A 22,677-nucleotide genomic window follows, 5' to 3' on the forward strand; every position below is an offset into this window, starting at 1 on the left:
CCGCGATCACGATCCCGCTCGCCCCGCTCACTGCGGTCTCTGTCACGTCGTCCACCACGGTCACGCTCGCGGTCCCTGTCGCGATCCCGTTCAGGATCCTTCTCTCGCTCTTCATTTTCACCTCTCCTCCTGCGCTCGCGGTCTCCTCTTTCTCCTCTTTCTCCTCTGTCTCGTCGTTCCCTCGTTCCCCACGATCACCTCGGTCACCACGATCACCTCGATCCCCACGATCGCCGCGATCCCCTCTGTCACGTCTCCTCTCGCGATCTCTATCTCTTCACGGTCACGTTCTGGTTCGTCTCTTTCACGGCGATCACTTTCTTCGTCCTCCCGTTCCCGTTCACGTTCTCTTTCCCTGAATGAAACAAGAAAAGATTAACATGAAAAAACTGCTGTCATCTAGTAACTCATATGCTATGCAAATAATCTGCCTGTGCCACATTGTTTTCATGTTAAGAGATACCAAAGGCATCCAGTGCAAAATCTATATCAGTGTTAAATGGCTTGTCATAGAGCTAACACGATGCGAAATGATAAATTGCAGAGCCATCGTGTTGCAAAGCGCAACGCTTCCACCATTCGGTGACTATTGTTTTGTGCAAAAAAGGAACAAAGCAACCAGTGTAAAGACATGAAGAAAATATTGAATGATGGTATTGTACAACGCTCAAAATACACGGGGACGGTGGGCGATTCGCCCCCGTGAGCTACAAAATCGCCCCCGTCAGGTTGCTCACGGGGGCGATTGCAAAATTAAAAATCGCCCCGGTGGAATTATAAAATAAAGATAATCTTTTCTGTTATAACTTTAACACAATATTGAGTTTCAATTTTCAAACCTTAAACCAATGAAATGGAACTAAGATTAGCGTGCAAGATTTCTCGTTTTATGAGTAGGCCTATTATTACCGATTCAGCTCGCAGTGCAGTGCCGCCGTCAGCGGTGGTTATAGGCCTACTGCGCCGTTAGTAGCGGTGCGTGTGCACGCTGCCGCGCCATGTCTGCTGGAGCTGGAGGCGATCGGGCAAGGGCAGAAACATGGTCATGGCCTGGAGAAGTTTTTCGTTGTCAGCAAATAATGAACCTCGACCAGTAAATCAATATTAGGGACTTTTAGATTTGCACGATGAGAACGTGGACTGCAACGTGTGACCTCCTTTTAAGGCACTGCCAGTGCTTAAAAGGACGTCACATGTGATTGCCAGTGCCTTAAAAGGACGTAACACGCAAATCTAAAAGTCCCTTTTGAGGAGAAGAGGAAGACCAAAATGTCGTGGAATCAGGGGCGGCGATTTCTGTTTATGACCGGGGGGGGGGGGGGGGGGGGGGGACGAAATGCGAATTTTTTTTTTTACGAGGATGTTATTGAGGGGGGGGGGACGTGTCCCCCCCGTCCCCCCCCCCCCCCCCCCCCCCGGGATCGCAACCCCTGCGTGGAATGATAACATGGGCAGATCTACGGCGGGGGGGGGGGGGGGGGGGGGGGGGTAGGGGGTTTAAACCCCTCCTCCCACCCCCACCCCCCGGCCCCCTTGGGCTGCCAAGTGAAAATGTGATATTTAAGCGGGGGGGGGGGGGGGGGGGGGAGGGAGAGGGGGATTCTGGAGAGGACGACTACTAATCTATTTTATTTTTTCAGGGGGCGGGGGGGAAGTGAAGCGCCGTTTTAGCATGACTTTCTTTTTAACTCTTACTTTCACCTATCTCAGATAACCCTAAGTTTTTGGTTGCCGCTTTATATGTAGTTGATAATGCATGATTAAAATAAAGAGAGAGAGAGAACCACCATCATTTTGCAATGGTTCAGGGTTCGTGTAATGTACATTTAAACCATTTCTTAGCGTCTCAATCCTAAAAAAATAGCAAAACTATTTTTGAGGAAAAGCATTATACTGAATTAAATAAAGAATAATAGCTTTATATTGGATCATACTAATACTAATACGGGCTAAAGACAATGTTGAATTTGTATAGAGGTATTCCAAAATGACATTCTGATAATCAACATTTGTTCTGGTATCATATGTATATACGCATAATACAACTGATCTTTATGATTTCTTAACGAGACATAGCTTCTTCTCCCTATGCAAACAAAACAGAAAACAAGGTTAAAAGGACCATGCGACAAATAATCATTGTGATTCAAATTGATGCAAGGATTTTTTTGAATATGCAATGCTTTTCACCAGAATCTTCTTTGTAAAAACGACTTTTACAAATCTCAGCCATGCAATTCTGCCACTGTGCTGTAAGATCACTTTGAGATTAGGAGAAGTGTATTATGTAATGGGTATTTTAAATTGAATGGAACGTCTCAACTCAGTAAGCATGGCTGAGATTTGTAAAAGTTGTTTTTACAAAAATGATTAGGGTGAATAATAGTGCTTATTCAAACAAATATTCGCATCAATTTGAATCACAATCATTATGTGTCGCTTAATCCCTTTTAATGACCATGTTTTCTTTTTCGTTTGCAAGGGGAGAAGAAGATATGTCACGTTAAAGACATCATAAAGATCAGTGTTGTATGCGTATATATTATATACACAGGCCAGTAACAGCTATGTAGCTTGTAAATTTGTAAGAGGGAAAATGCTGATTGAAATGATAATGATGAAATAGCAAATAATTGAGGAGTATCAAAGGTACCAATTCGATGGATATTTGTATAAAAAAGAGCCCCCGTCAGTAATAAAAGAGCCCTCGTGAGAAGGCTCACGGGGGCTCTTTTTTTCGGGGGAAGAGCCCCCGTGGACAAAAAATTAATTTGAGCCCTGGTATTGTATCAAATACATCCAATTCATACAAAACAAACCTGTAGCACCAGTGTAATAAATAACTGGCATTATCTTGTGCAAAGTAAAATCAAAGTTATAACTTTTTTGAGAGAATCAGGTCAGCGAAAGTCTGAGAAAAAACATTTAGAATACAAAATAAAGATTAAAATATAATATTCTAAAAGTGCGATTAATCAAACACAAATTGGCAACTCTGTGACGCATCTACCGAGGTCCCCAATCGTTTGGCCTGTAAGAAAATATTTGTTTTAAGTCCCTTGGGAAATTTTCAATCATACAATTATCCTAAATAACATTATTTATACAAATATGTATGAGGCAAATCTATTTAGTCATCAATAACTAAGAAAATAAAAGTTTATGAAATTTTCTGTACAGAGCAAATTGAAGAGGATATTGAAAGATAAGTCACAGTGTTGCCAATTTGTAATTCACTGATGACAACTTTAACAGATCATAACTTTCCTATTTCTAATTTGATATTGGTCAAGTTTTCACTTATTTGTTTTCCTCATTTTTCTGCTTTTATTAAAATCAATTTAATTGTATACCAGGGTGAACTTTGCTTTTCAGAATCCTGACACATGGGAATTAGCGCTTCATTGCAAGGTGCAATTTACCAGGGGGGGGGGGTGTCACAAAACTTGTTATCGATGACAAATGACAGTTTTTGTTATAAGCTCCTGATATTCTTGCTTCTGATTGGTGATCAGCAGATTTGTCACTGATTTCTGTCATTTGTCATTGAAAAAAAAAGCTTTGAGAAACACCCCCAGGTCTGAATTATTGTTGACAGACCATCAAGAACCACAAAGCTGTAACTCTGAGACTGTATTGTATCTTACCTGTTTCCAGATGGATCATCTCTGCCTGAATGCCTGGAGTTCACGTCTGGTCCTCCTCTACGCGTCCCTCCCAAACCACCACCTAAGCAAAGCAGTCAAGCATACTTGGTTAGCAAAATACTTGCATCTAAATGGCTAGAATAATCCATTTCCCTCTTCAGATTGATAATACACTCGAACCCGCTTTAGTGACCACCTGTCTACAGTATAGAGACCACATTTTTTTGTTTCCCTTGAAAGTGGTTTCTCATTGAAAGATGTACTAAAGGAACCTGTCTACAAAGACCACTTTTTTTGTTTCCCTTGGGCGGTCGCTATAAACAGGTTTTACTGTACTCATATTGACCTTGTAATGTGAAATTCTTCAAACCAAACAGGGCTCAACAGTGTGGCACGAAGGACGCATGGGCATCTAAACTCCCAATACAGATGCCTCCAAAACTAACAATTTTCTTCATTGGCATCATGTGTATCATAGTGTATTACGGACCCTAAAATTTCTAGTTTCGGGCTCAGTAAAACATACAATTGTATCCAAAATGAAAAAGTAATCATCTACTCTGTGGGGAAAATATCTCCATACAGCAAATTCATTGGTGTTTCCTCTTCAAAATCACACTGCTGATTATTGTTCTGACAGAACTATAAAATGTGAATAAAAAGTTAATGTGGAGGAATCTAAAAAAAAAAGCAAATACAAGATCATAACGAATGGGTTACAGGTACTATGTCCCACTTGTAGGCCAAAAAAAATGAAACAGTTAAATTTCAACAACAATTGAAAGACAATACTGATTTACAACTTCCCTCCAACAAAAGGGCTTGAAAATGGATTTTATTTGGAAAAAAGATGTCAGTCAGTCACTCAATAGGGTTTAACAGTAAAGTCTAGAAGGTAAACAAGTTTCCTTGCATAATTTGAATACTAGGACACTGCTAACGTTTAAATTTCACAGATAGGACATACATGACATGTTCATAATTCCAATAAAGTTCTATAGAATTTGATGTTGGCTGCAAAAGGGACATAGTATGTTTAAAGTGCTTACTCACCTAGCCTTCTTGGTGTCCATCCCTTGACAGTCCTAGCCCTCTCCACATCTACCAGAACCCTACGGCTGTCAATCTTCTTACCATCAGCGTACTTATAGGCAGCTGTCAAAGACAATAAAAAATATCAATAATTTCTGCTCTATGATACAGCTATCAAAGCCATACTTACCTGGCTGCAAAGGAAAAACATTGTTTGATCATTTACTCTCGGTTTTGAAATATTTTGGCAGGCACACAAAGGGGGCTTCCAGCAACAAATTACATGTTTCCCAATTTGGTCCAAATATGAACTGAAATGAGAACAAACACTGAACATTAACCCTTGGTTTGTTCTACAAAACTTGTGTCATTTTGCATGATGATTTCAAATTTCTTTTACGGCTTCTACATCCTACTGTACTTGTCCATCCATGCAGTTTATCGGTCAATCTGAACATGGGACCGAGACATGTTGGAATTCCAGATGTCATGTACAATATGTGACCAGGTACCACAAAACAAACAAACAGTCACCATAGTTTAGGTGTGATTTTAAAGGTGGAGTCTCGCAGCTTTGAAACGATATATGACTCATCGGTTGGATGTTCCTAACCCAGTTAAAAAAGAGAAGAATGTCCAGTCTTAGAGGGGAAAAAGTGTTAAGTTTATTCAAGCACTCTGGCTCGCAAATGTTGTGCAAGAGGACAAAAGGAGGATTAGAACTTTATAGAAATTTCTGTGAAGGATTATTAAATTGTCCTCCAACTTGGCAAAACAATGAAGCGCAAGTTGATCTTTACTTTGACCAAGTATCAATGATAGAGCTTACCCTATTATATAACTAGTTATTATAGAGACCAGTAGTCAGGGTCACAAAGAAACTTAATTTTTAACAAATTTAAGATCAGAAAAACACATGTCCACAAAAACTCTCCAAAATATCTCTTTTAGATTTGGTGCTTCCAAATTGTTTTTGCTAATTATCATTACCGGTAGTCTTCTGGGTATCTCACCCACAAACCTTTTACCGAAAAGACAGGAATCTCCCATAGGAGGAATGATTGGAAGTTATAGGGTGCTTTAAATGCTACTAAGTAAACGTGCCATACAGGCTTATAACTCCTCATTCCTTTCTTCTAGCAAAATGAAAGGAAGCCCCCTTATTGTGCAGATAAAAAAGGAATCATTCACAAAAGAACAAATTAATGTCTCATTGTGTTCACTCCACTTCATGAGAGATTTCCTTCTACTTATCTTTTTCCTTTCTTACTTCAGAATTAACTTGGGTTTATTTAAAATCAACTTTTTTTTTATATGTTTTCTTTTTTTCTGAATCAACTAGAATTGCATCACAAATTATGCATTGATTGTACATCATCCTGTGAATGAACAACTTACCAATCTCTTTACTTTTATACTTATCTGATCTTAGCAGATGATTGAGATGGCTAGCTGTCTACGTACGTATGGAGTAGTATTGAGCTGTCATACAGGAACACACTTACTTGTGCATTATTATTATTGCATCCCTGATGACTTACCAATGCACTTTGCTTTAATAAGGGGAATGAATTGGCCTACCGAATGTACGAGGTCATTGCACTTTTAAAGAAACAATTACAGTGCATTTATTCTTGTTTGTATGTGGACACATGACTTACCAATGCACTTTGCTTAGGGGGAATTGGCCTACCGAATGTACAAGGTCATTGCACTTTTGAAGAGACAAACACAGTGCATTTGTTCTTGATTGTATGTGGACACATGACTTACCAATGCCCATGTTTATCTTAAGTGTGGATTACTGGTACTTACTTTTTGCACAGAACCATTAATCTTTCTTCATTTATTCAACACAACCAACAAAAAAAAAGGGGGGGGGGAGTCAACACTATACAGTGTATTTGACATTAACAAAGGGAAACAGGATTTCAATTTCAGCATATTTCATTTCATGAAATTAAGACAAATTTCAAGTTTCAAATTTTAAAGTCAATGCTTTGATAATTTGATAAAAGGGTGGAAAACTTGACATACTCAAATTCTTCATATCATTCAGATTCTTATACACACAAAGAATTAGAATGAAGAAAGCTGAAAGAAAGATCAATATTGGTCAAGAAATCAAATTCTAATTTGATGTGATTTTATAATTGTGTAGCACAAATTCCTATGAGATATTACACATCCAACTTTGGGACAATGTCCTGTGAGTCTGTAACCCCAAAATACAAGCATGTAAGCCATATTAAAATATGAATTCCTTTTCATGAAAGGTGTCTACAAAAAGACCCCCCCCCCCCCAAAAAAAAAGAATATGATTCATAGACAGAAACTCAATGCGAAATGTTCCTAATAGTTACTGTACAAATACATTTCTCCCAACAAATTATACACAATTACTACAACACGTTATCTATACATGATAGAAATGAATAAATACATTCACTACTCCTATTTTCCTGTTGCTATTGAAGTCTTTTGAAGATTCTTTTCCTGTTGCTCATGAGGATTCTCTGGAACATCGGTTTACATCACCCCCTTCAGCAAACCTTGACGACAATAAACAGATGGACGGACAAACAGACATTTCCAAGCATGCTCCCAAGCTATTGATGATCAGACACACACACACTTCAATTCTCTTACATCACCAAGAGAGACAAACAAATCTGTAATGCTGATACCTGTACCACGTAGATTAACTCAATGATATCTAGACTTTGGAGAATGACGTCTGCAGAAAATGCTCTTCCAGGAATACTGCGGCTGACAATGAATGACCTTGTAACCTAGACAACCTGGTCATCTCCATGACCTTTGAACTTTATCACTCTTTCTATCCAATCACCAGATCATTTTCAACTTTGTTATATTCTCAACACATTCTCTACCAATACAACGCAACAACTTTTGGGTATACTTTTCTCAGTAGAAACATTATTCCTAACACACATCCAATCCTATAAATCTTTCAAATTAAAACTGGGAATTGGTCTGCATAAAACATAAATGGGAATGGATGGCACTTGGCAGCTAAGACTTTCTTACACATCAATCTGGTGGTGTCACTTCACATTCAAAGGGGGACAAATTACTGGAGTAAAACAAATGACCCTATATTTGTGGACTTTCAAGACCATTCCCCCCCCCCCAAATATGACCCTTTTTGTACAAAATATGCTCTAAATATAACACAGAAAATATTGTGTTTGTTTGTTTGTTTGTTTGTTTTTTTTTTTTTTGGGGGGGGGGGGGACTTTGCCTTCTATTATTCGGGTTGCAGGCTCCTTCTCTTTTGTGACATTTCTTGCTCTTTGAATTAAAAAGAATGGTCCCCCTTATATCATCTGCAAGCAATTCAAACGGTTGAACATCTCCAAAATTACCTCTATTTCTGTGAAATTTCTACCTATCATGCATACACAAAGTCAACACTTTCACATCACTAAGCAGTACACCTATCAATTCTCACCTTTAATTAACCTTCATCATTCCATCTCTGTTCACATATCACCTTTAGCATCACAGATGTATGACACCTAGCATCATCAACATAAATCTCACATTTCTCAGAAATGGACAGATTTTCTGAAGGTCGAAGGAGTTAAAGGATTATGATATTGACTTCATTAAGATTTCATGTATCCCACCCGTTTTTTTTAATTCTTTCACCCAAAACGGTAAAGCATTTAAGTCCAAAACCAAAATCGATATTCGCAATTTGCAAGGGATAATAATAATTGCATGTAAAGCAGTTAGAAATGTAGTATGAAGCAGTAGACAAATGTGTCTATCATATGTCGGGTAGAATCGGCTTTCACTATAAACATATTGGGAACTATTTTATTTCTAACATTTTGCTAACAGAAAAAAATAAGGGAGTTTGAAATTCCATGTAGAAATACATGTAAGGATGGTTTACCTTTTAGTTTATATTGGCTGCCAAAATAGACTTTTGCTAATTTGTACTGCATTTAACTTTGAGGGATTTGATTGGTCGATTGCGATCACTCTCTCTTTCTCACCACAAGAGGGATTTACAGTCTTACCAACATACAAACCTAATGGTTGACATGTATCTTTAGCCACTAGCCAATCATAATGAAGCATGGCTGAGCGTTAGCCAATGAGCAAGCAGCGCACACGTTCAAATTGCGTGGCTGTGTTGGGAGTGATAAAAAGAGAAAGATTGATAGAGCTAGTCTGATCTATGCATGTCATTTATCATAGTCAAAATATGTTAATTCATACAGAGAACAAAATAACATATTAACCTTCTTACTTAGTCAAAGGAATCAATGTTAGTGGACATCTAACTTGTAACAATATTTGAAATTCTTCAGGAACTTTATAACATGCACGATAAGGTACCCATACCTAACAAAAAGTGAAAAAGAAAAATATAGGGAAATAAGAGATGTATATAGTTACAGTATAACAAAATTATTTAAGCAACATCTTACGAAAACCTAGCTTTCTAAAACATTTTGATCTTACCAACCTTTGTTATCCCTTCACAATATGGAAGAATACATTAATAACACAAGGCCTAATCTTATATTTTTTTTCCTCAACTGGCAATGGTTACAACTATTCAATTCATATCACACATTTGAAGATACCATACTCACCAAACACTCTATGTAATAATACATTCTCATATGTCATCACCTCTTACCAACATTGTTGAACCCATCTCAGCAGTCATATTACAAGAATGAATGAATAAAAGAACACATGGTCTAGATGACACACTTACCAATATTGATAGATAATACATATATATGCTCATGATTTATTCTGTACACTACACAACACAGATTTCATTGTATTACAACAATTGATTATTAAAGATTTTATTTTCTTACAAATTCCTGAGAAATTTGGAGGAAGGATACATTTCTTTTGGTGCACAAAGATAAGTCAACTCTTGTTTGCAGCAGGAGGTACTTTTGATTTCTGTCTGATGTTTCATAAGCAGTCTCACGTTTCCTTCAAAACACAAAATTTGATTGAAAAGGGGGCGAATCAAGCTTTTTTGTGGCTTTTCTCCAACTAATATTTACACCAGGAAGCCAGAACTACACATCAATCAGTCTTACTGCAGTACATATGACTAACTTACAAGTTCCTTTCGACTTGTAAACCTGTACTCGTACACTAGCACATATTCACAATTATCTGTAGAAGAGTTGGAGGGGGAATAAGAAAAGATAATATTCCGGGAATGTGAGTGACAGAAAGGAGTATGTCCCACATGCAAAAAGGGTCATTAGGATTATTGTATACTTACAATGCATATCTCTCTCATGGGCATACTCGATGAAAGCATATCCTTTAGGCTTCCCTGTGTTGATGTCATGGGCAATGCTGATCTGTGAGTTGGGAGAGATGTATGCAAATATGTCATGGTTATGAGTGAGATAGCAACTCTCTCTCTCTCTCTCTCATTCCCCTCTCTCTCTCTTTCTCCATTTTTTTTATCTCCCGCTCTTTCTCTTTCTTCACTATATCTCTCGGTCTCTTATCCTCTCTCTTCCAATTTTTGTCACTTTCCTTCCCTCTCTCTCTACTCCTTACTCTACATCTTTTCCTTCTCTCTTCCTCACTTTGAATTCATATTTTGTTGAGGTACATATTTCCCTTTTACTTCTTGTTCATAGTTTCGCTTTTGTTTTACATTTGGTACAAAATTTAGGATAAACATGTGACATACACAGTACCTGTACTTATAATTATGTAAATGATACTGTTTTAAATTGTACACTTGTTTTTCAAATGCAATGTATATATATCCATGTGCAATTCAGTATATGTAACTGCGATGCATGATTCAATAAATACCATACCATACAATAGTTAATGAGGTAATGGGTACATCTGTTCTATACACTGATGTGTGGTAGGCAAGATAAAAGAATTGCAGTGACATCTTTCGTTTCTGTTCTTTTGTCTTATAATGCAGATGCTTTATGTGATTTCATTTTTTGCACATGTGTGCCTCGAGCATTTGATTTGAAGTAGATTTGGCACCTTACAAATCTCATTAATCATATATATTATTATTCTTATCTGTCACTGAATAATTTAAATTCAATTGTTTTCCCATCTAATGAATGATATTACAAATGGAACGACGTATTACATACCATCAGGTCACGATAGAGAGAACTTTGATTTGCACAAGTTTTGTGCCTTGAAAACCCTTGTCATTTACAATCTACAAAAGTTTCTGGTTTTAAAAGCATCGTTTAACAATGTTAAATCTGAGATGCACTGCCCTACATGTTTATCAGTGTCTGTGATATGGAAGCCCCCCAAAAATGTGCTTCAAAATGATCAAGAAGTGCCTCAAAAAAAGTAAAAAATCATTGAGTGACCGGTTTTACTATACTTGTTTTCCCCAACAGACTGGAGTGTTATGAAAACCGTCAGGAAAACGCAAAATTTGATTTCGATTTCCAATCATAAATATCTTGATAATCAGACAGGCGATCGGCTTGTAAAAGTCATGGGGTTCCTGACTAACCTAAAGGTTTATAATTATCATTGCAGCATGAGCTAAATCCAGGATTTTGTTTCATAATCTGAGACAAACTTACCCAATCCCTTTAAAGCTTATCAACACTTGTGTGGCTAGGAGGGATTAGACCACACAGCGAGGTCACTGACAGGTGGCTATCTCATCAACTCAGCTCTCAAATAACATAAGAAATAGAGGATCATGGGGGACAAACAGGCACCGATCGGGGAAGTTTTCTATATAGAGGGAGCAAGTAGCTACAAGTAGGACAGTGGGGCTTTAAGATCATAGGAAATGGGTAATATGTAGGTACATGTAGATGAACAATTTGAAAAAGAACTTGATAAGAAGGATAAAGGAAATGGACTTGCTTCCTTACCATTTTGATAGGACCATAGGATTCAAACTCTCTTCTCAGCTTAGACTCTGTGGTATCGTAGTTCTGCAGAAAAAAGAAAGGAATGAGTCAAATTAAATACAATGTATACTACACAATACCTTTTACTGTATTACATGCCATGCAGGAACAACTGCATCTTTAAGAAAAGAGAGAGAGAGAGAGAGAGAGAGAGAGAGAGAAAGAAAAGAGATGGAGAGAGAGAGAGAGGAAAGAGATGGAGAGAGAGAGACAGACAGAGAGAGAGAGAGAGAGGAAAGAGATGGAGAGAGAGAGGAAAGAGATGGAGAGAGAGAGACAGAGAGAGAGAGAAAGGAAAGAGATGGAGAGAGGAAAGAGATGGAGAGAGAGACAGAGAGAGAGAGAGAGAGAGAGAGAGGAAAGAGATGGAGAGAGAGAGAGGAAGGAGAGAGAGAGAGAGGAAAGAGATGGAGAGAGAGAGACAGAGAGAGAGAGAGAGAGAGAGAGAGAGAAGAATGTAAAGTGTGTATGATGGGCGGTGTTGTACGGTTGTCGGATAATCAAGATTTGTTCAAATCTTCTTAACTTGTCACATCTGAGTGTGAACTGAAGAGTGTGAAAGGACGATGGTATCTAATGAAGAATGTAAATGTGTCAATTACTTCCCCAGCTTTGTGTAACTGGAAAAGGCCTTGATAAAAAAAACACTTATTTCCACTTACCACACGGGCTATAAAGAGTGTCTTGAAGGCATTGGATGTCGCACTTGCGTTACTATGGGCATCCCCTGTATCAAGAAAGAAGAAAGATAAGAGAAGAGAGAGAGAGAGAGTGAAATAAAAATGTCTATGCTTCATAGTCATACATCCATTATATAATTAGAGCACTGTCAACCATAGTTTGGATGCACTGTTCATCATTACTAAAAAAGGTAAACATGACCTTTTCTGCAAAAAGAGTTTAAAATCACTAATATTGAATATTTATAATTGTTAATACACCTTATGTATGATTAGGCTTTTCGCATATCTTTTTATCGTTTCATTTTGTTTTGCATGAACTCTGTATACATGTACATATATATTTGTCATATTTGTTTGTTTGCTGTTAAATACTTTCCATTTATACATTGCGTCCCCCCAAAAAAGAAACCAAGAATTATCAATGTTTTATCTCAACTTAATCACAATTAAAATCAATAAACGACACATGTTTGTAAAGCTTAGATCCTCTTCTTTCATTTGATACATATTTCATGCATGAGTGATTAAATCAAATTGAAGAGAGGAAACCCAAAAGTCATTTGGCAGGCGGTATCTGAATTTCAAAGAGAAATTCACATTTCTAGAAATTTCAATTTCTGCGCTTTCATATGACACCTTTTTATTTTATTTTGTTGTTTTTCCTAGGACACACTGTAATAATAATAATAATATTATTTAGCTTTTATATAGCGCTTATCACAAGTGTCTCCAAGCGCTTTACAAATATATTATTAGGCTGTCTCCTCATTCATCCAGTAGTATTTCGTGATCTGTTCTAGAACTTTTGCAAAACCTTTTTTTCTTTTATATCAATGAATGAAATACAATTTCAACTCGACTGATATATTCAGTAATTGTCATTGTTTTAGAACTTTTAACTACTCCCATGTGTAAGTGCACCATACATTAAATGCCTCTGATGTAGTACCGGGATGTGGTTCAAAGAGCAAACTCCCATGGACAGAATTGATCAGGGGATGAAATATTAGCTCTCTAAACTCATTTTACTTTCCCTGGGGTTTACTACACACCATAACATGGGCTGTTATGGCATGCGAAAAAACCCAGGTTCAATATAGGACTGAGATAGAATATTATGCTACATGTATTGCTTATCATTGTTGTTTCATTGTTTGTAATTAATTATTTTTATGTATCGGGCATAATTGTTCATTTCTTATTTTGCTCTATCTTGAGTTCCTTCTTTCCTAAGCGCATAGGGACTTTCTTTGTATTAGTGATATGCGCTATACAAGTAACGTTCATTATTATTATTATTATTTGAATTTTTAAAAAAAACTCAAAACGATGTGCATACAAATATAGGTTGTATGCCGTACATGTATAACAAATGGTCTATGATCAACAGGGCAGTCCACAAGGGGTTTTTAACATGTAATAGTGACAGACTTGAATGTTAAAAATAAGTTTGAAAATCAGTGACAAATTAAAATTCAAGTTGACATTCTCAGCCAATTTTATGATTTTTTTAAATCATGAATTATAAAAGTTAAAATTTGGTTGGTGTAGTATACATTTAAAGACAGCGGAGGGATTGAAGCTGAGCAAATGTTTGTAGAACCATTGAATCATTAATTTTAGAAAGAAAACTTGTATACTCGGCATAACTCGTTGAACAAGTCAAATACAGGTTTATTTTTTTACCAAACCATGCAATACCGTATTTTCCGGCGTAAAGGCCGCAGTATTTTCGGGTGAGAAAAAAATCAAAAAGTCGGGGTGCGGCGTATACGCAACAACAACAAAATTCAGCAGTCAAAACATCACGTCCATTTGCATGTATGGGACTATAGGAACGGTAGCATGACTAGACAACGGTACAGGACAATTCTAGAATAACTCCACACAACTTACCGACAAGTTTATGTTGCATAGTTGACATGAAGACGAAAAAACTTATTTTTCTAATAAAATCTGCCGATAGATCTAGATCTAAGTCCATACCATTGCATCGCCAAAAAGTAAACAAAGGGACAGGCCGTTACTTACGGAGCTAGCTGCCGCGCAACGCAACTGCGCAGGTCGAAAAATGCTATTTCGGATTACACCGCACATCGAGGAAGGGGTATTGTAGGATACCAAATCTGCCTACGATACAGTACTAGCTTAAAAGTCGATGAAGATCTGCTAAATTATGATCATTTTTGAGGTTAACTTCTTGTTGATTTATAAGAATATTGATGAATTTGGTATAGTTTGTAAAAAAAAAAGAGTGTTCTACAAGAAAATTACGATCATTTTGTTTGGTCCGTTTTTTTTTTCTCTCTTTTTTTTTTTGTGTTTATTTTTTGTTGTAGTTTTTTTTTTTCCTCTACGAAATGTCAAAGTTGGGGGTGCGGCCTATACGGCGGTGCGGCCTTTACGCCGGCAAATACGGTACTTGGATTATTTACACTTCCCAAATCAAATTTTGTGCGAGTTGAACCATTTTTTGCAGTCACGGCGGATTCAACTCAAGAGGGGAAGTCTACCCTGATATTAAGTTGGTTTTAATAGAAGCAGATACATGAGATGAAAAGGTCAGTGAAAGTTTGAGCAAATTCTGATTAACAATAAGAAAGTTATGAATTTTCCCTTCCCCTTATGCAGACTCTTGCAGAGTTTACTGTAGTTATAAATAGAAGTTTCTTTGAACCCATATATATTTACATTCTTCAACTTCATTCTCGAGCTTTTGCTTGCACATCTCCTCCTTCTCCTTCATCTTGCGAAGACGTTTCTCTTCTCTTGTTTCTCCTCGGGCTGGTGGAGGGGTATCTGCCGGATCCTACATGCACAAGAACACAACAAAGATATACAGGTTTAATCTTATCATGTACAGCAAAATAGAATCATCATACTTTAAATTAAAGCCATACCACAATGGATTCTCATTTGAAAATGTGATACCGGAGTCTCCAGTATCACATTTCCAAAGTTTTGGTTAAATTCTTGATTGCTTTAAAGTGCTTTGTATGAGTAGAAAGAAGTATAACAGACCATCTAAATTCTAACACAGACCATCAATTCAACACCATTTTACAATCATGCTAGACACATTCATTCGGCACTACATGTAGATGGCGCTTTGCGGGCATGCAGAAATCTGAATGGCCTTCTTGCGGTGAATCAGCCTTAAACAGATCAAAGGATTGAGAAAACAAAATGTCAAATGGAGAAATAAACAAGCATTTGAATAGTCATTAGAGATCTACTGAGGTCTTCTTCTTTTTCTTCTTCTAAAATACTCCTCAACGTCCCGTTAGGAACCAATCGAGGAGGATGAGGGGGTGCGCACTGTTGCTTGAGTCTTGGAAAAATTTGGTTGCGGAAAAATTTGGTTGCTTGTAGTGAGGTGAGTTGGTTGGTCTAATTTATTATAGAGTCTAGATCTATTTACATGTAGGTCTAGTTCTATCTTAGACCGAATTTTCCGTCTCTTTCGTTCGTTAGCCTCTTATTGGGGTAGGGTCGGCCGGCTCTCTCTTTAGAGACGGAAACCGTCTATACACATTCCCTTGATAACGCCACGGCCATTTCAGGTCGTAGCGTTTTGCCCCCAAAATCCCCCGAAATGTCATTTTACCTCGTGTATATTCAAATGTAAATTAGGCCTAGGCTATAATACATCGGTTCCACTTACTAACTTGATTGAAATAATCCGTTTAATGGTCCCTTTTAAGGAAATTATGGGTCAAAATCGACATCCATGTTGAAAATCTTGAAAGCCGTGTTAAACTCTCGCTGCCGGAGTCATCTAAATCAATCTCATCCCTTCTAGTCTACGCCGAAGGCAAAATGATTATGAAGGAAAAACTGTGCGCCATCTACACGTTCGTAATGGCGTTATCACAGTTTTTCCTTCATAATCATTTTTGCCTTCGGCGTAGACTAGAAGGGATGAGATTGATTTAGATGACTCCGGCAGCGAGAGTTTAACACGGCTTGCAAGATTTAACATGGATGTCGATTTTGACCCATAATTTCCTTAAAAGGGACCATTAAACGGATTATTTCAATCAAGTTAGTAAGTGGAACCGATGTATTATAGCCTAGGCCTAATTTACATTTGGATATACACGAGGTAAAATGACATTTTGGGGGATTTTGGGGGCAAAACGCTACGACCTGAAATGGCTGTGGCGTTATCAAGGGAATGTGTATAGATCTAGACGGTTTCCGTCTCTAAAGAGAGAGCCGGCCGACCCTACCCCAATAAGAGGCTAACGAACGAAAGAGACGGAAAATTCGGTCTAGTTCTATCTCAAATAGAATTTAGAATTCTCTCACTGACAATTTAAGAACACCTAGAATGATGTTCGCGTTCGTAGTTAGACCTAGAGTCTACTTTACTTTTTTTGTCTTCGTAAAGGCGATGGCCGATGCGTCCTAAAAAAATAAGGATCGCAGTGATTCTTATTTCTGATCCGCGCATTGGCGATGCGAAAAAATGGATTCCGCGATGATGCTCCTTTGCATGCGGGAGGGACGTCGACAGCCCTGAATATATTTATCGGGGTCCAGACAACTCGCCACAAAGACAACCCGCCCCAAGACAACCCGCCACAATACCCTGGACATCCCGCCACAATACCCTGGACAACCCGCCACAATACCCTGGACAACTCGCCACAGCCTTTTCGGACAACTCGCCACACTTTTTCCCATCATGATTTCTAGATCTAAAATGAAATGAAATTGTCATTTTTCATGATTTTCGTGCTTTTATATACACAGTCATTACAAAGAATAAAGAATAAAGTTGATTTCCCTAATTGTAACAATAATATATATTGAAATGAAATTGTCATTTTTCATGATTTTCGTGCTTTTATAAACAGTCATTAAAAAGAATAAAGTTGATTTCCCTTGTAACAATAATATACTTTTGATCTAGAGGTCTATAACAGCTGCATTTTTCTGTCCAAGAATTTTTTTATGGTAGGATACTGGAAGCACTGGCGTACTGATGGGGGGGGGGGGGGGAAGGTAATATTAGAATGTAAAGATACGCCAAAGATACATAGCAGCATATTCCTACCATTAAAAAGTTTCCTGAGACATGAACTTAAAAATCGTAGTCGTAACTCGTAGTCGTAGTACGCCTGGCTTGGGTTCGTCCAAAATAGATTCTTGTTGCAAGCGCAAGGAAAATCATCTTTAGTCTTTAGAACAGCTCTCAAAATACTCACAATTTCCATGTTTCCTGTCATAACTGTGTTTATAAAAGCACGAAAATCATGAAAAATGACAATTTCATCTAAGATGAGGGATTTTAGATCTAGAAATCATGAGGGGAAAAAAGTGTGGCGAGTTGTCCGAAAAGGCTGTGGCGAGTTGTCCAGGGTATTGTGGCGGGTTGTCCAGGGTATTGTGGCGGGATGTCCAGGGTATTGTGGCGGGTTGTCTTGGGGCGGGTTGTCTTTGTGGCGAGTTGTCCGGGATTCTATTTATCTGGTCAGTTTACCTTTTATTTCTTTGGTTGTAGACTAGGCCTATAGGCATAATAGCACCTAAAAAGAATTTTTTTTTACCTTTGCTCCTGATATGGTTCAGACTGATTGTCAGATATGTTTTCAAGTCAATATATTTTTGGTATGAATTTGCCTCATCATGCAAATTCAGCATTCAGTTCACACGCACCATCAATTTCATTCAAACTCCTTCGGCTTCACAACCCTTCATTGATCAATTTCACTCCCCACTTCTGCCAAAGAAAGTTATGAAATATAACTTACATATAAGCTAGTCTATACACTATAACAAATAATGTGCTGCTAATAAAGCTGATTATAGATACCTCAAAGAGTTGTACATAGCTTGATATTCCGCTGTAACCGTCGGTTCTTTTCTCCTCAGGCAGCTTGTCAAGAGGAGGAAGATAGCGAATGGGCTCGCGTGGAGCAAACAGAGCCAACAAATTCGGAGGCAAATACTGCGTCATGTTTCAGTTTCTATGCTTAAAATGGCAGAAATTGAACAGCAATACTCCTCACTCCTAGCATCCCTGAAATGAGCCGTAAACTTTTCAAATTATTTCTCTGTTCTAGAGTTGTAACTTCCGTAGAAATTTCTTAAATGGTGGACGATATGATATAAAGATTTTTCGGCGTCGGTTTTCTTTATTTCACAGCGACGTGCGTTGATCCTGGCCGGAATCACGTAGATTATTGGTATCCGAAAAAGGCCAATTTAACGGTGCCAATTTAATGACGACTTTATGAAACTAGCGATTCATTATAGTGTAAAAGGCATGGAGATTGTCGCCGAATGCGAATCCCACTGGTGCGAAAGAGCATTATTCTAAAAACGTATCCGAAGTATATTCATTTTTTTTTACAGGACAAGTTACGTAGTCTCTCATCCAGGGTCATTATTATATTTTTGTTTCTAAATTTTTCCTTTCTTGTTTGCTTCAGTGTTAGAGTATTTTTCGGATTTGTGTTGACCATCGGTCGAGTGCTGTAATAGTAAACAAATCCTGGCTTCATGCACGGTATCAGGGGCGGGGGGGGGGGGGGGGGGGCGTTGGGCGGTGGGGGGGGGGGGGGTGGAGGCGGGGAACGTTTTTTTTTTGGGGGGGGGGACACGTCTCCCCTCATTTTTTTTTTAAGGGGGATCGTCCCTCCCCCCTCAAAATTTGAAAATGTGCCCCCGAAAAAGGTAGCAAATACTAAAGACTGCAACAAACTTAGGTTCTGGAGGGCCCAAAAGTGCAGCGTGTAGACAAATAAAAATGCAAAAATCTTTTCACTCGGAAGCTACGCTCCCTTGCATAATAACCTTCTAAATGTATAAGTAAATAGGCCTACTGAGCAAAACGAAGTGTGAAAAAAGTTTATTGCTTGTTTTTATACTATAGTTTTGCTAAGAAATGTAATTTTTTAATAAAACCAAAACTTCAAAAATCCGTAAGGGGTAGTCCCTCTCATTCACTATGCTCCCTCGCAATATTGATGGGGGGGGGGGGGGGGAGCTTTGGGGAAGTCCCCCCCTCAAAAAAAATCATTCAAACGTGGTTTATTTCTAATTCGATACCAGTGATTTACAAATGTTGCTGAAATGGCATTTTCCCTGACTTTCCGGGGGCTCTGCCCCCTGGACCTTACGGTCCACTTGCTTCGCTCGGCTTGATCTACCTGATCGTAAATACTTTAGCCAGGACCTGAGTAACATGTAAGAGTGATGGTGATGCGGGTTCTTTTCTGCCCCCCCCCCAAACGTTTTTCCTCATTACGCCACTGCTCCCTCGTCCCTCGCATTTTGCCCCCCCCCCCCCCCCCCGGTCGTGAAAGGAAATCGCCGCCCCTGCACGGTATGCACCATTATCAAATTCGATCTAAACAAAATAATGTCACTGCATCATTCTAAATTCAGTCAGCCTCTTTTGGGCTGCCACGCAAAATAATGTGGAAAACTTTGCGACATTTTAGTCAGGATGTTAAAGCCCGTCTGTACTAGTTTGGCCGGGGGGGGGGGGGGGGGGGGTTAGACCACACAGAGTGGTCACTGACAGGTGGCTATCTCATCAACTCAGCTCTCGATTAACATAACAAAAAGTGGATCATGGGTGACCAACGGGCACCGTTTAGGCGTTGTTTTCTCTCCAGAGGGCCAATTAGCTACAAGTAGTACAGTGGGGATTCTAAAAACAGAAATAGCACGTATTAATATTTGTTCTTCTTCTAATTCCGATATTTACTTCAAGCTTGCTAATATCAACATTATTATTTGTATTCCCGATTTCTTTAGATTTCTTTGGATATATTGTTGTTGATTCTTAATTTTAGAAAACGGTCATTATTCATAAGGGTCATCATTCATATTTAATGACCCCGATTCATAATCGAAAATGAGGGTTGCCATCATAATTATGAGAAGAGGGTCGTACTCGCTATAATACAAAATCGGGTCGAAATTCATAGGCCTAAGGGTCCCTATTCATAATACGAAATAAGGGTCGCTATTCATAATACGAGAAGAGGGTTGCTAGTCATAAAAATCACATAGCAAACAAAATGATAAGAAAGGGAAATGTTGGCTGTGGCGTAGCTCTGGGGGGGGGGGGGGGGCGACACATGGCCCCGAATATTTGTCGCAAACATTATGAAAATTTACTTTCGTGACAAGACGAGATAGTTTACAAGCAAACCACCTCATCAGGCCCATATAAATAAATATGAATGTCTGACATCTGACTGTCCGAGTCGTCATCATAAGCGTAGAAGGCGAGGGGAAATATTTCATAATGTAGATGTGTTTGTTTTATAATGATCTATCTTGTTTAATGACAATTCACGTCAGCCTTACTCCTCGTTTGTTTTGTTCCCTTTATTGTATTTTTTTATTTTGTTTTGGCTATTTAATGTCATTGACTCTTTATATTTTGTGTGTGAACCTGTATGGATGCATACGTGTATTTGAATAATTAATACGTGTATTTTATCTGTTGCTTAGGATTTATCAGGTCTCGAATTAATTAATATTAACTTTCCTGAACCTGCATGCACATTTGTATTTACATTCCGTTTTTTTTTTGTGTTTGTTATGTATTCATCATTATATCCTGCCCCCTTGTTGCTACGAGGAGGGCTAGATATCCCACCCCAATTATAAACAAAAACAAATTCATCACGGCATTTATTTTTATTTATTTTTCGCACTAGACCTTATCAAAACCTTCTGACCCATCACCACAAGGCGTCGCTAGACCTTTTTTCAACGGGACGGAGAGGGGGGGGGGGGGGGGGGTGTAGAGGCCACCGATTATCGACAAAACTAGCCACCAATATTATTACCGACAAATATACTAATGCCAATGTCCCAATATCAACACATTTCACCCTATAAACACGGGGCTAAGAGCTAAATTAACGTGTCAAAGATCTTGAAAGTTGTATTCATGATGTACGAAAATGGATGAATGATTGCTATCTCAAACTAAATGACGATAAAACAGAATTTCTCTTGTTAGGCTCCAGACAACAACTTTCCAAGATTGTTATAACTCATATACGTGTTGGTTCTGTGCACATTGCTCCTTCAGATAAGGCAAGAAATCTTGGTGTCATTTTCGATACAAGCATGTCTCTTGATGCACATATTTCAAAATGTGTGAAAGCTGCCAATTATCATCTTCGTAATCTTCGCGCTATAAGGAAATTTTTAACCCCCCAAACCACTCAACAATTGATTCATGCTTTTGTAACATCTCATCTCGATAACTGTAACTCTCTCCTTTATGGACTTCCTAAATACCAAATTCACAAACTACAAAAGGTTCAAAACGCAGCTGCCCGCCTTGTCACTAAATCTAAACGATCGACCCATACTACTCAAATACTCAAGAAACTTCACTGGCTTCCAATAGAACAGCGTATCAAATATAAAATTCTACTACTCACCTACCGTTCACTAAATGGATCAGTCCCTGAATATATTTTCTCTCTTTTTAATATCTCTTTAAGTTCTCGTGCAGGTATTCGTTCCTCTAATTCAACAAATTTAACACAATTAAGAACAAAGAGGAGTTGGGGAGACAGAGCTTTTACAGCTGCTGCACCCCGGTTATGGAACTCCCTACCCCATTCAATCAAAATGTCAGCCAATCAAAATGTGTTCCAAAAACAATTGAAAACCTATCTAATGTCTGAGTTCCTTAGTTAAGACGTAGTGTATTTCAAAATATGATGTAATTAACGTTGTTGAATTATATTTGATTATGTTAAATTATTTTCGTTCAATGTACTTACCTTGTTAGGCGCCTTGAGTCTCTCTTGGGGTGGATATGTGCGCATTACTTTTTTTTTTCAGTGCGAAAGCTTTGACATTTCATTAAATTGTTAAAGAAAGAAGACGATTCGTTATACCTTTCCCGACTCGTAATCCTATTCTGAATTTAGTTTTCCCCCTCCCACGCGGAGCGCTGAAGCTTTGACATTTCATTAAATTATTAGAGAAAGAAATTCTCAATCGCAGTTCCCGGCCTCTTCCGCTTTGCCTTTTTTTAATTATTAGAGAAAGAAGACGATTCGTTGTAGCGTTCTCGACTCTTAATCCTAGTCTGAATTCAATTCACCCCCCCCCCCTCCTCTCCCGCGCGAAGCGCTGAAGCTTTGACAGTTCATTAAAAGACGATTCGTTGTACAGTTTTCCATTCCTAATCCTTGTCTGAATTCAGTTCCCGGCCTCTTCCGCCTTGCCGTTTTTTTTTATTTATTAGAGAAAGAAGACGATTCGTTGTACCGTTCTTGATTCTTAATCCTAGACTGAATTCAGTTCCCCCCTCCCGCACGAAGCGCTGAAGCTTTGACATTTCATTAAATTATTAGAGAAAGAAGACGATTCGTT

The 22,677-nt window shown here is 38.3% G+C and overlaps 1 protein-coding gene across 1 annotated transcript; it reads right to left on the reverse strand.

Annotated features, from left to right (window-relative positions):
- LOC575726 (U1 small nuclear ribonucleoprotein 70 kDa) lies at window positions 1–18,488 on the reverse strand. Its single transcript, XM_776110.5, has 8 exons — window positions 18,128–18,488; window positions 14,998–15,115; window positions 12,286–12,350; window positions 11,585–11,647; window positions 9,976–10,057; window positions 4,701–4,802; window positions 3,648–3,729; window positions 1–355 (listed from the first exon to the last, which is right to left on the reverse strand). The coding sequence occupies exons 1-8, from the start codon at window positions 18,269–18,271 to the stop codon at window positions 118–120; spliced, it is 894 nt and encodes a 297-aa protein (XP_781203.4). The 5' UTR covers window positions 18,272–18,488; the 3' UTR covers window positions 1–117.
- Window positions 18,489–22,677: the final 4,189 nt, after the last annotated feature.

Source organism: Strongylocentrotus purpuratus, unplaced genomic scaffold (assembly GCF_000002235.5).
Source record: "Strongylocentrotus purpuratus isolate Spur 01 unplaced genomic scaffold, Spur_5.0 spur5_scaffold_18, whole genome shotgun sequence".
NCBI lineage: Eukaryota > Metazoa > Echinodermata > Echinoidea > Camarodonta > Strongylocentrotidae > Strongylocentrotus > Strongylocentrotus purpuratus.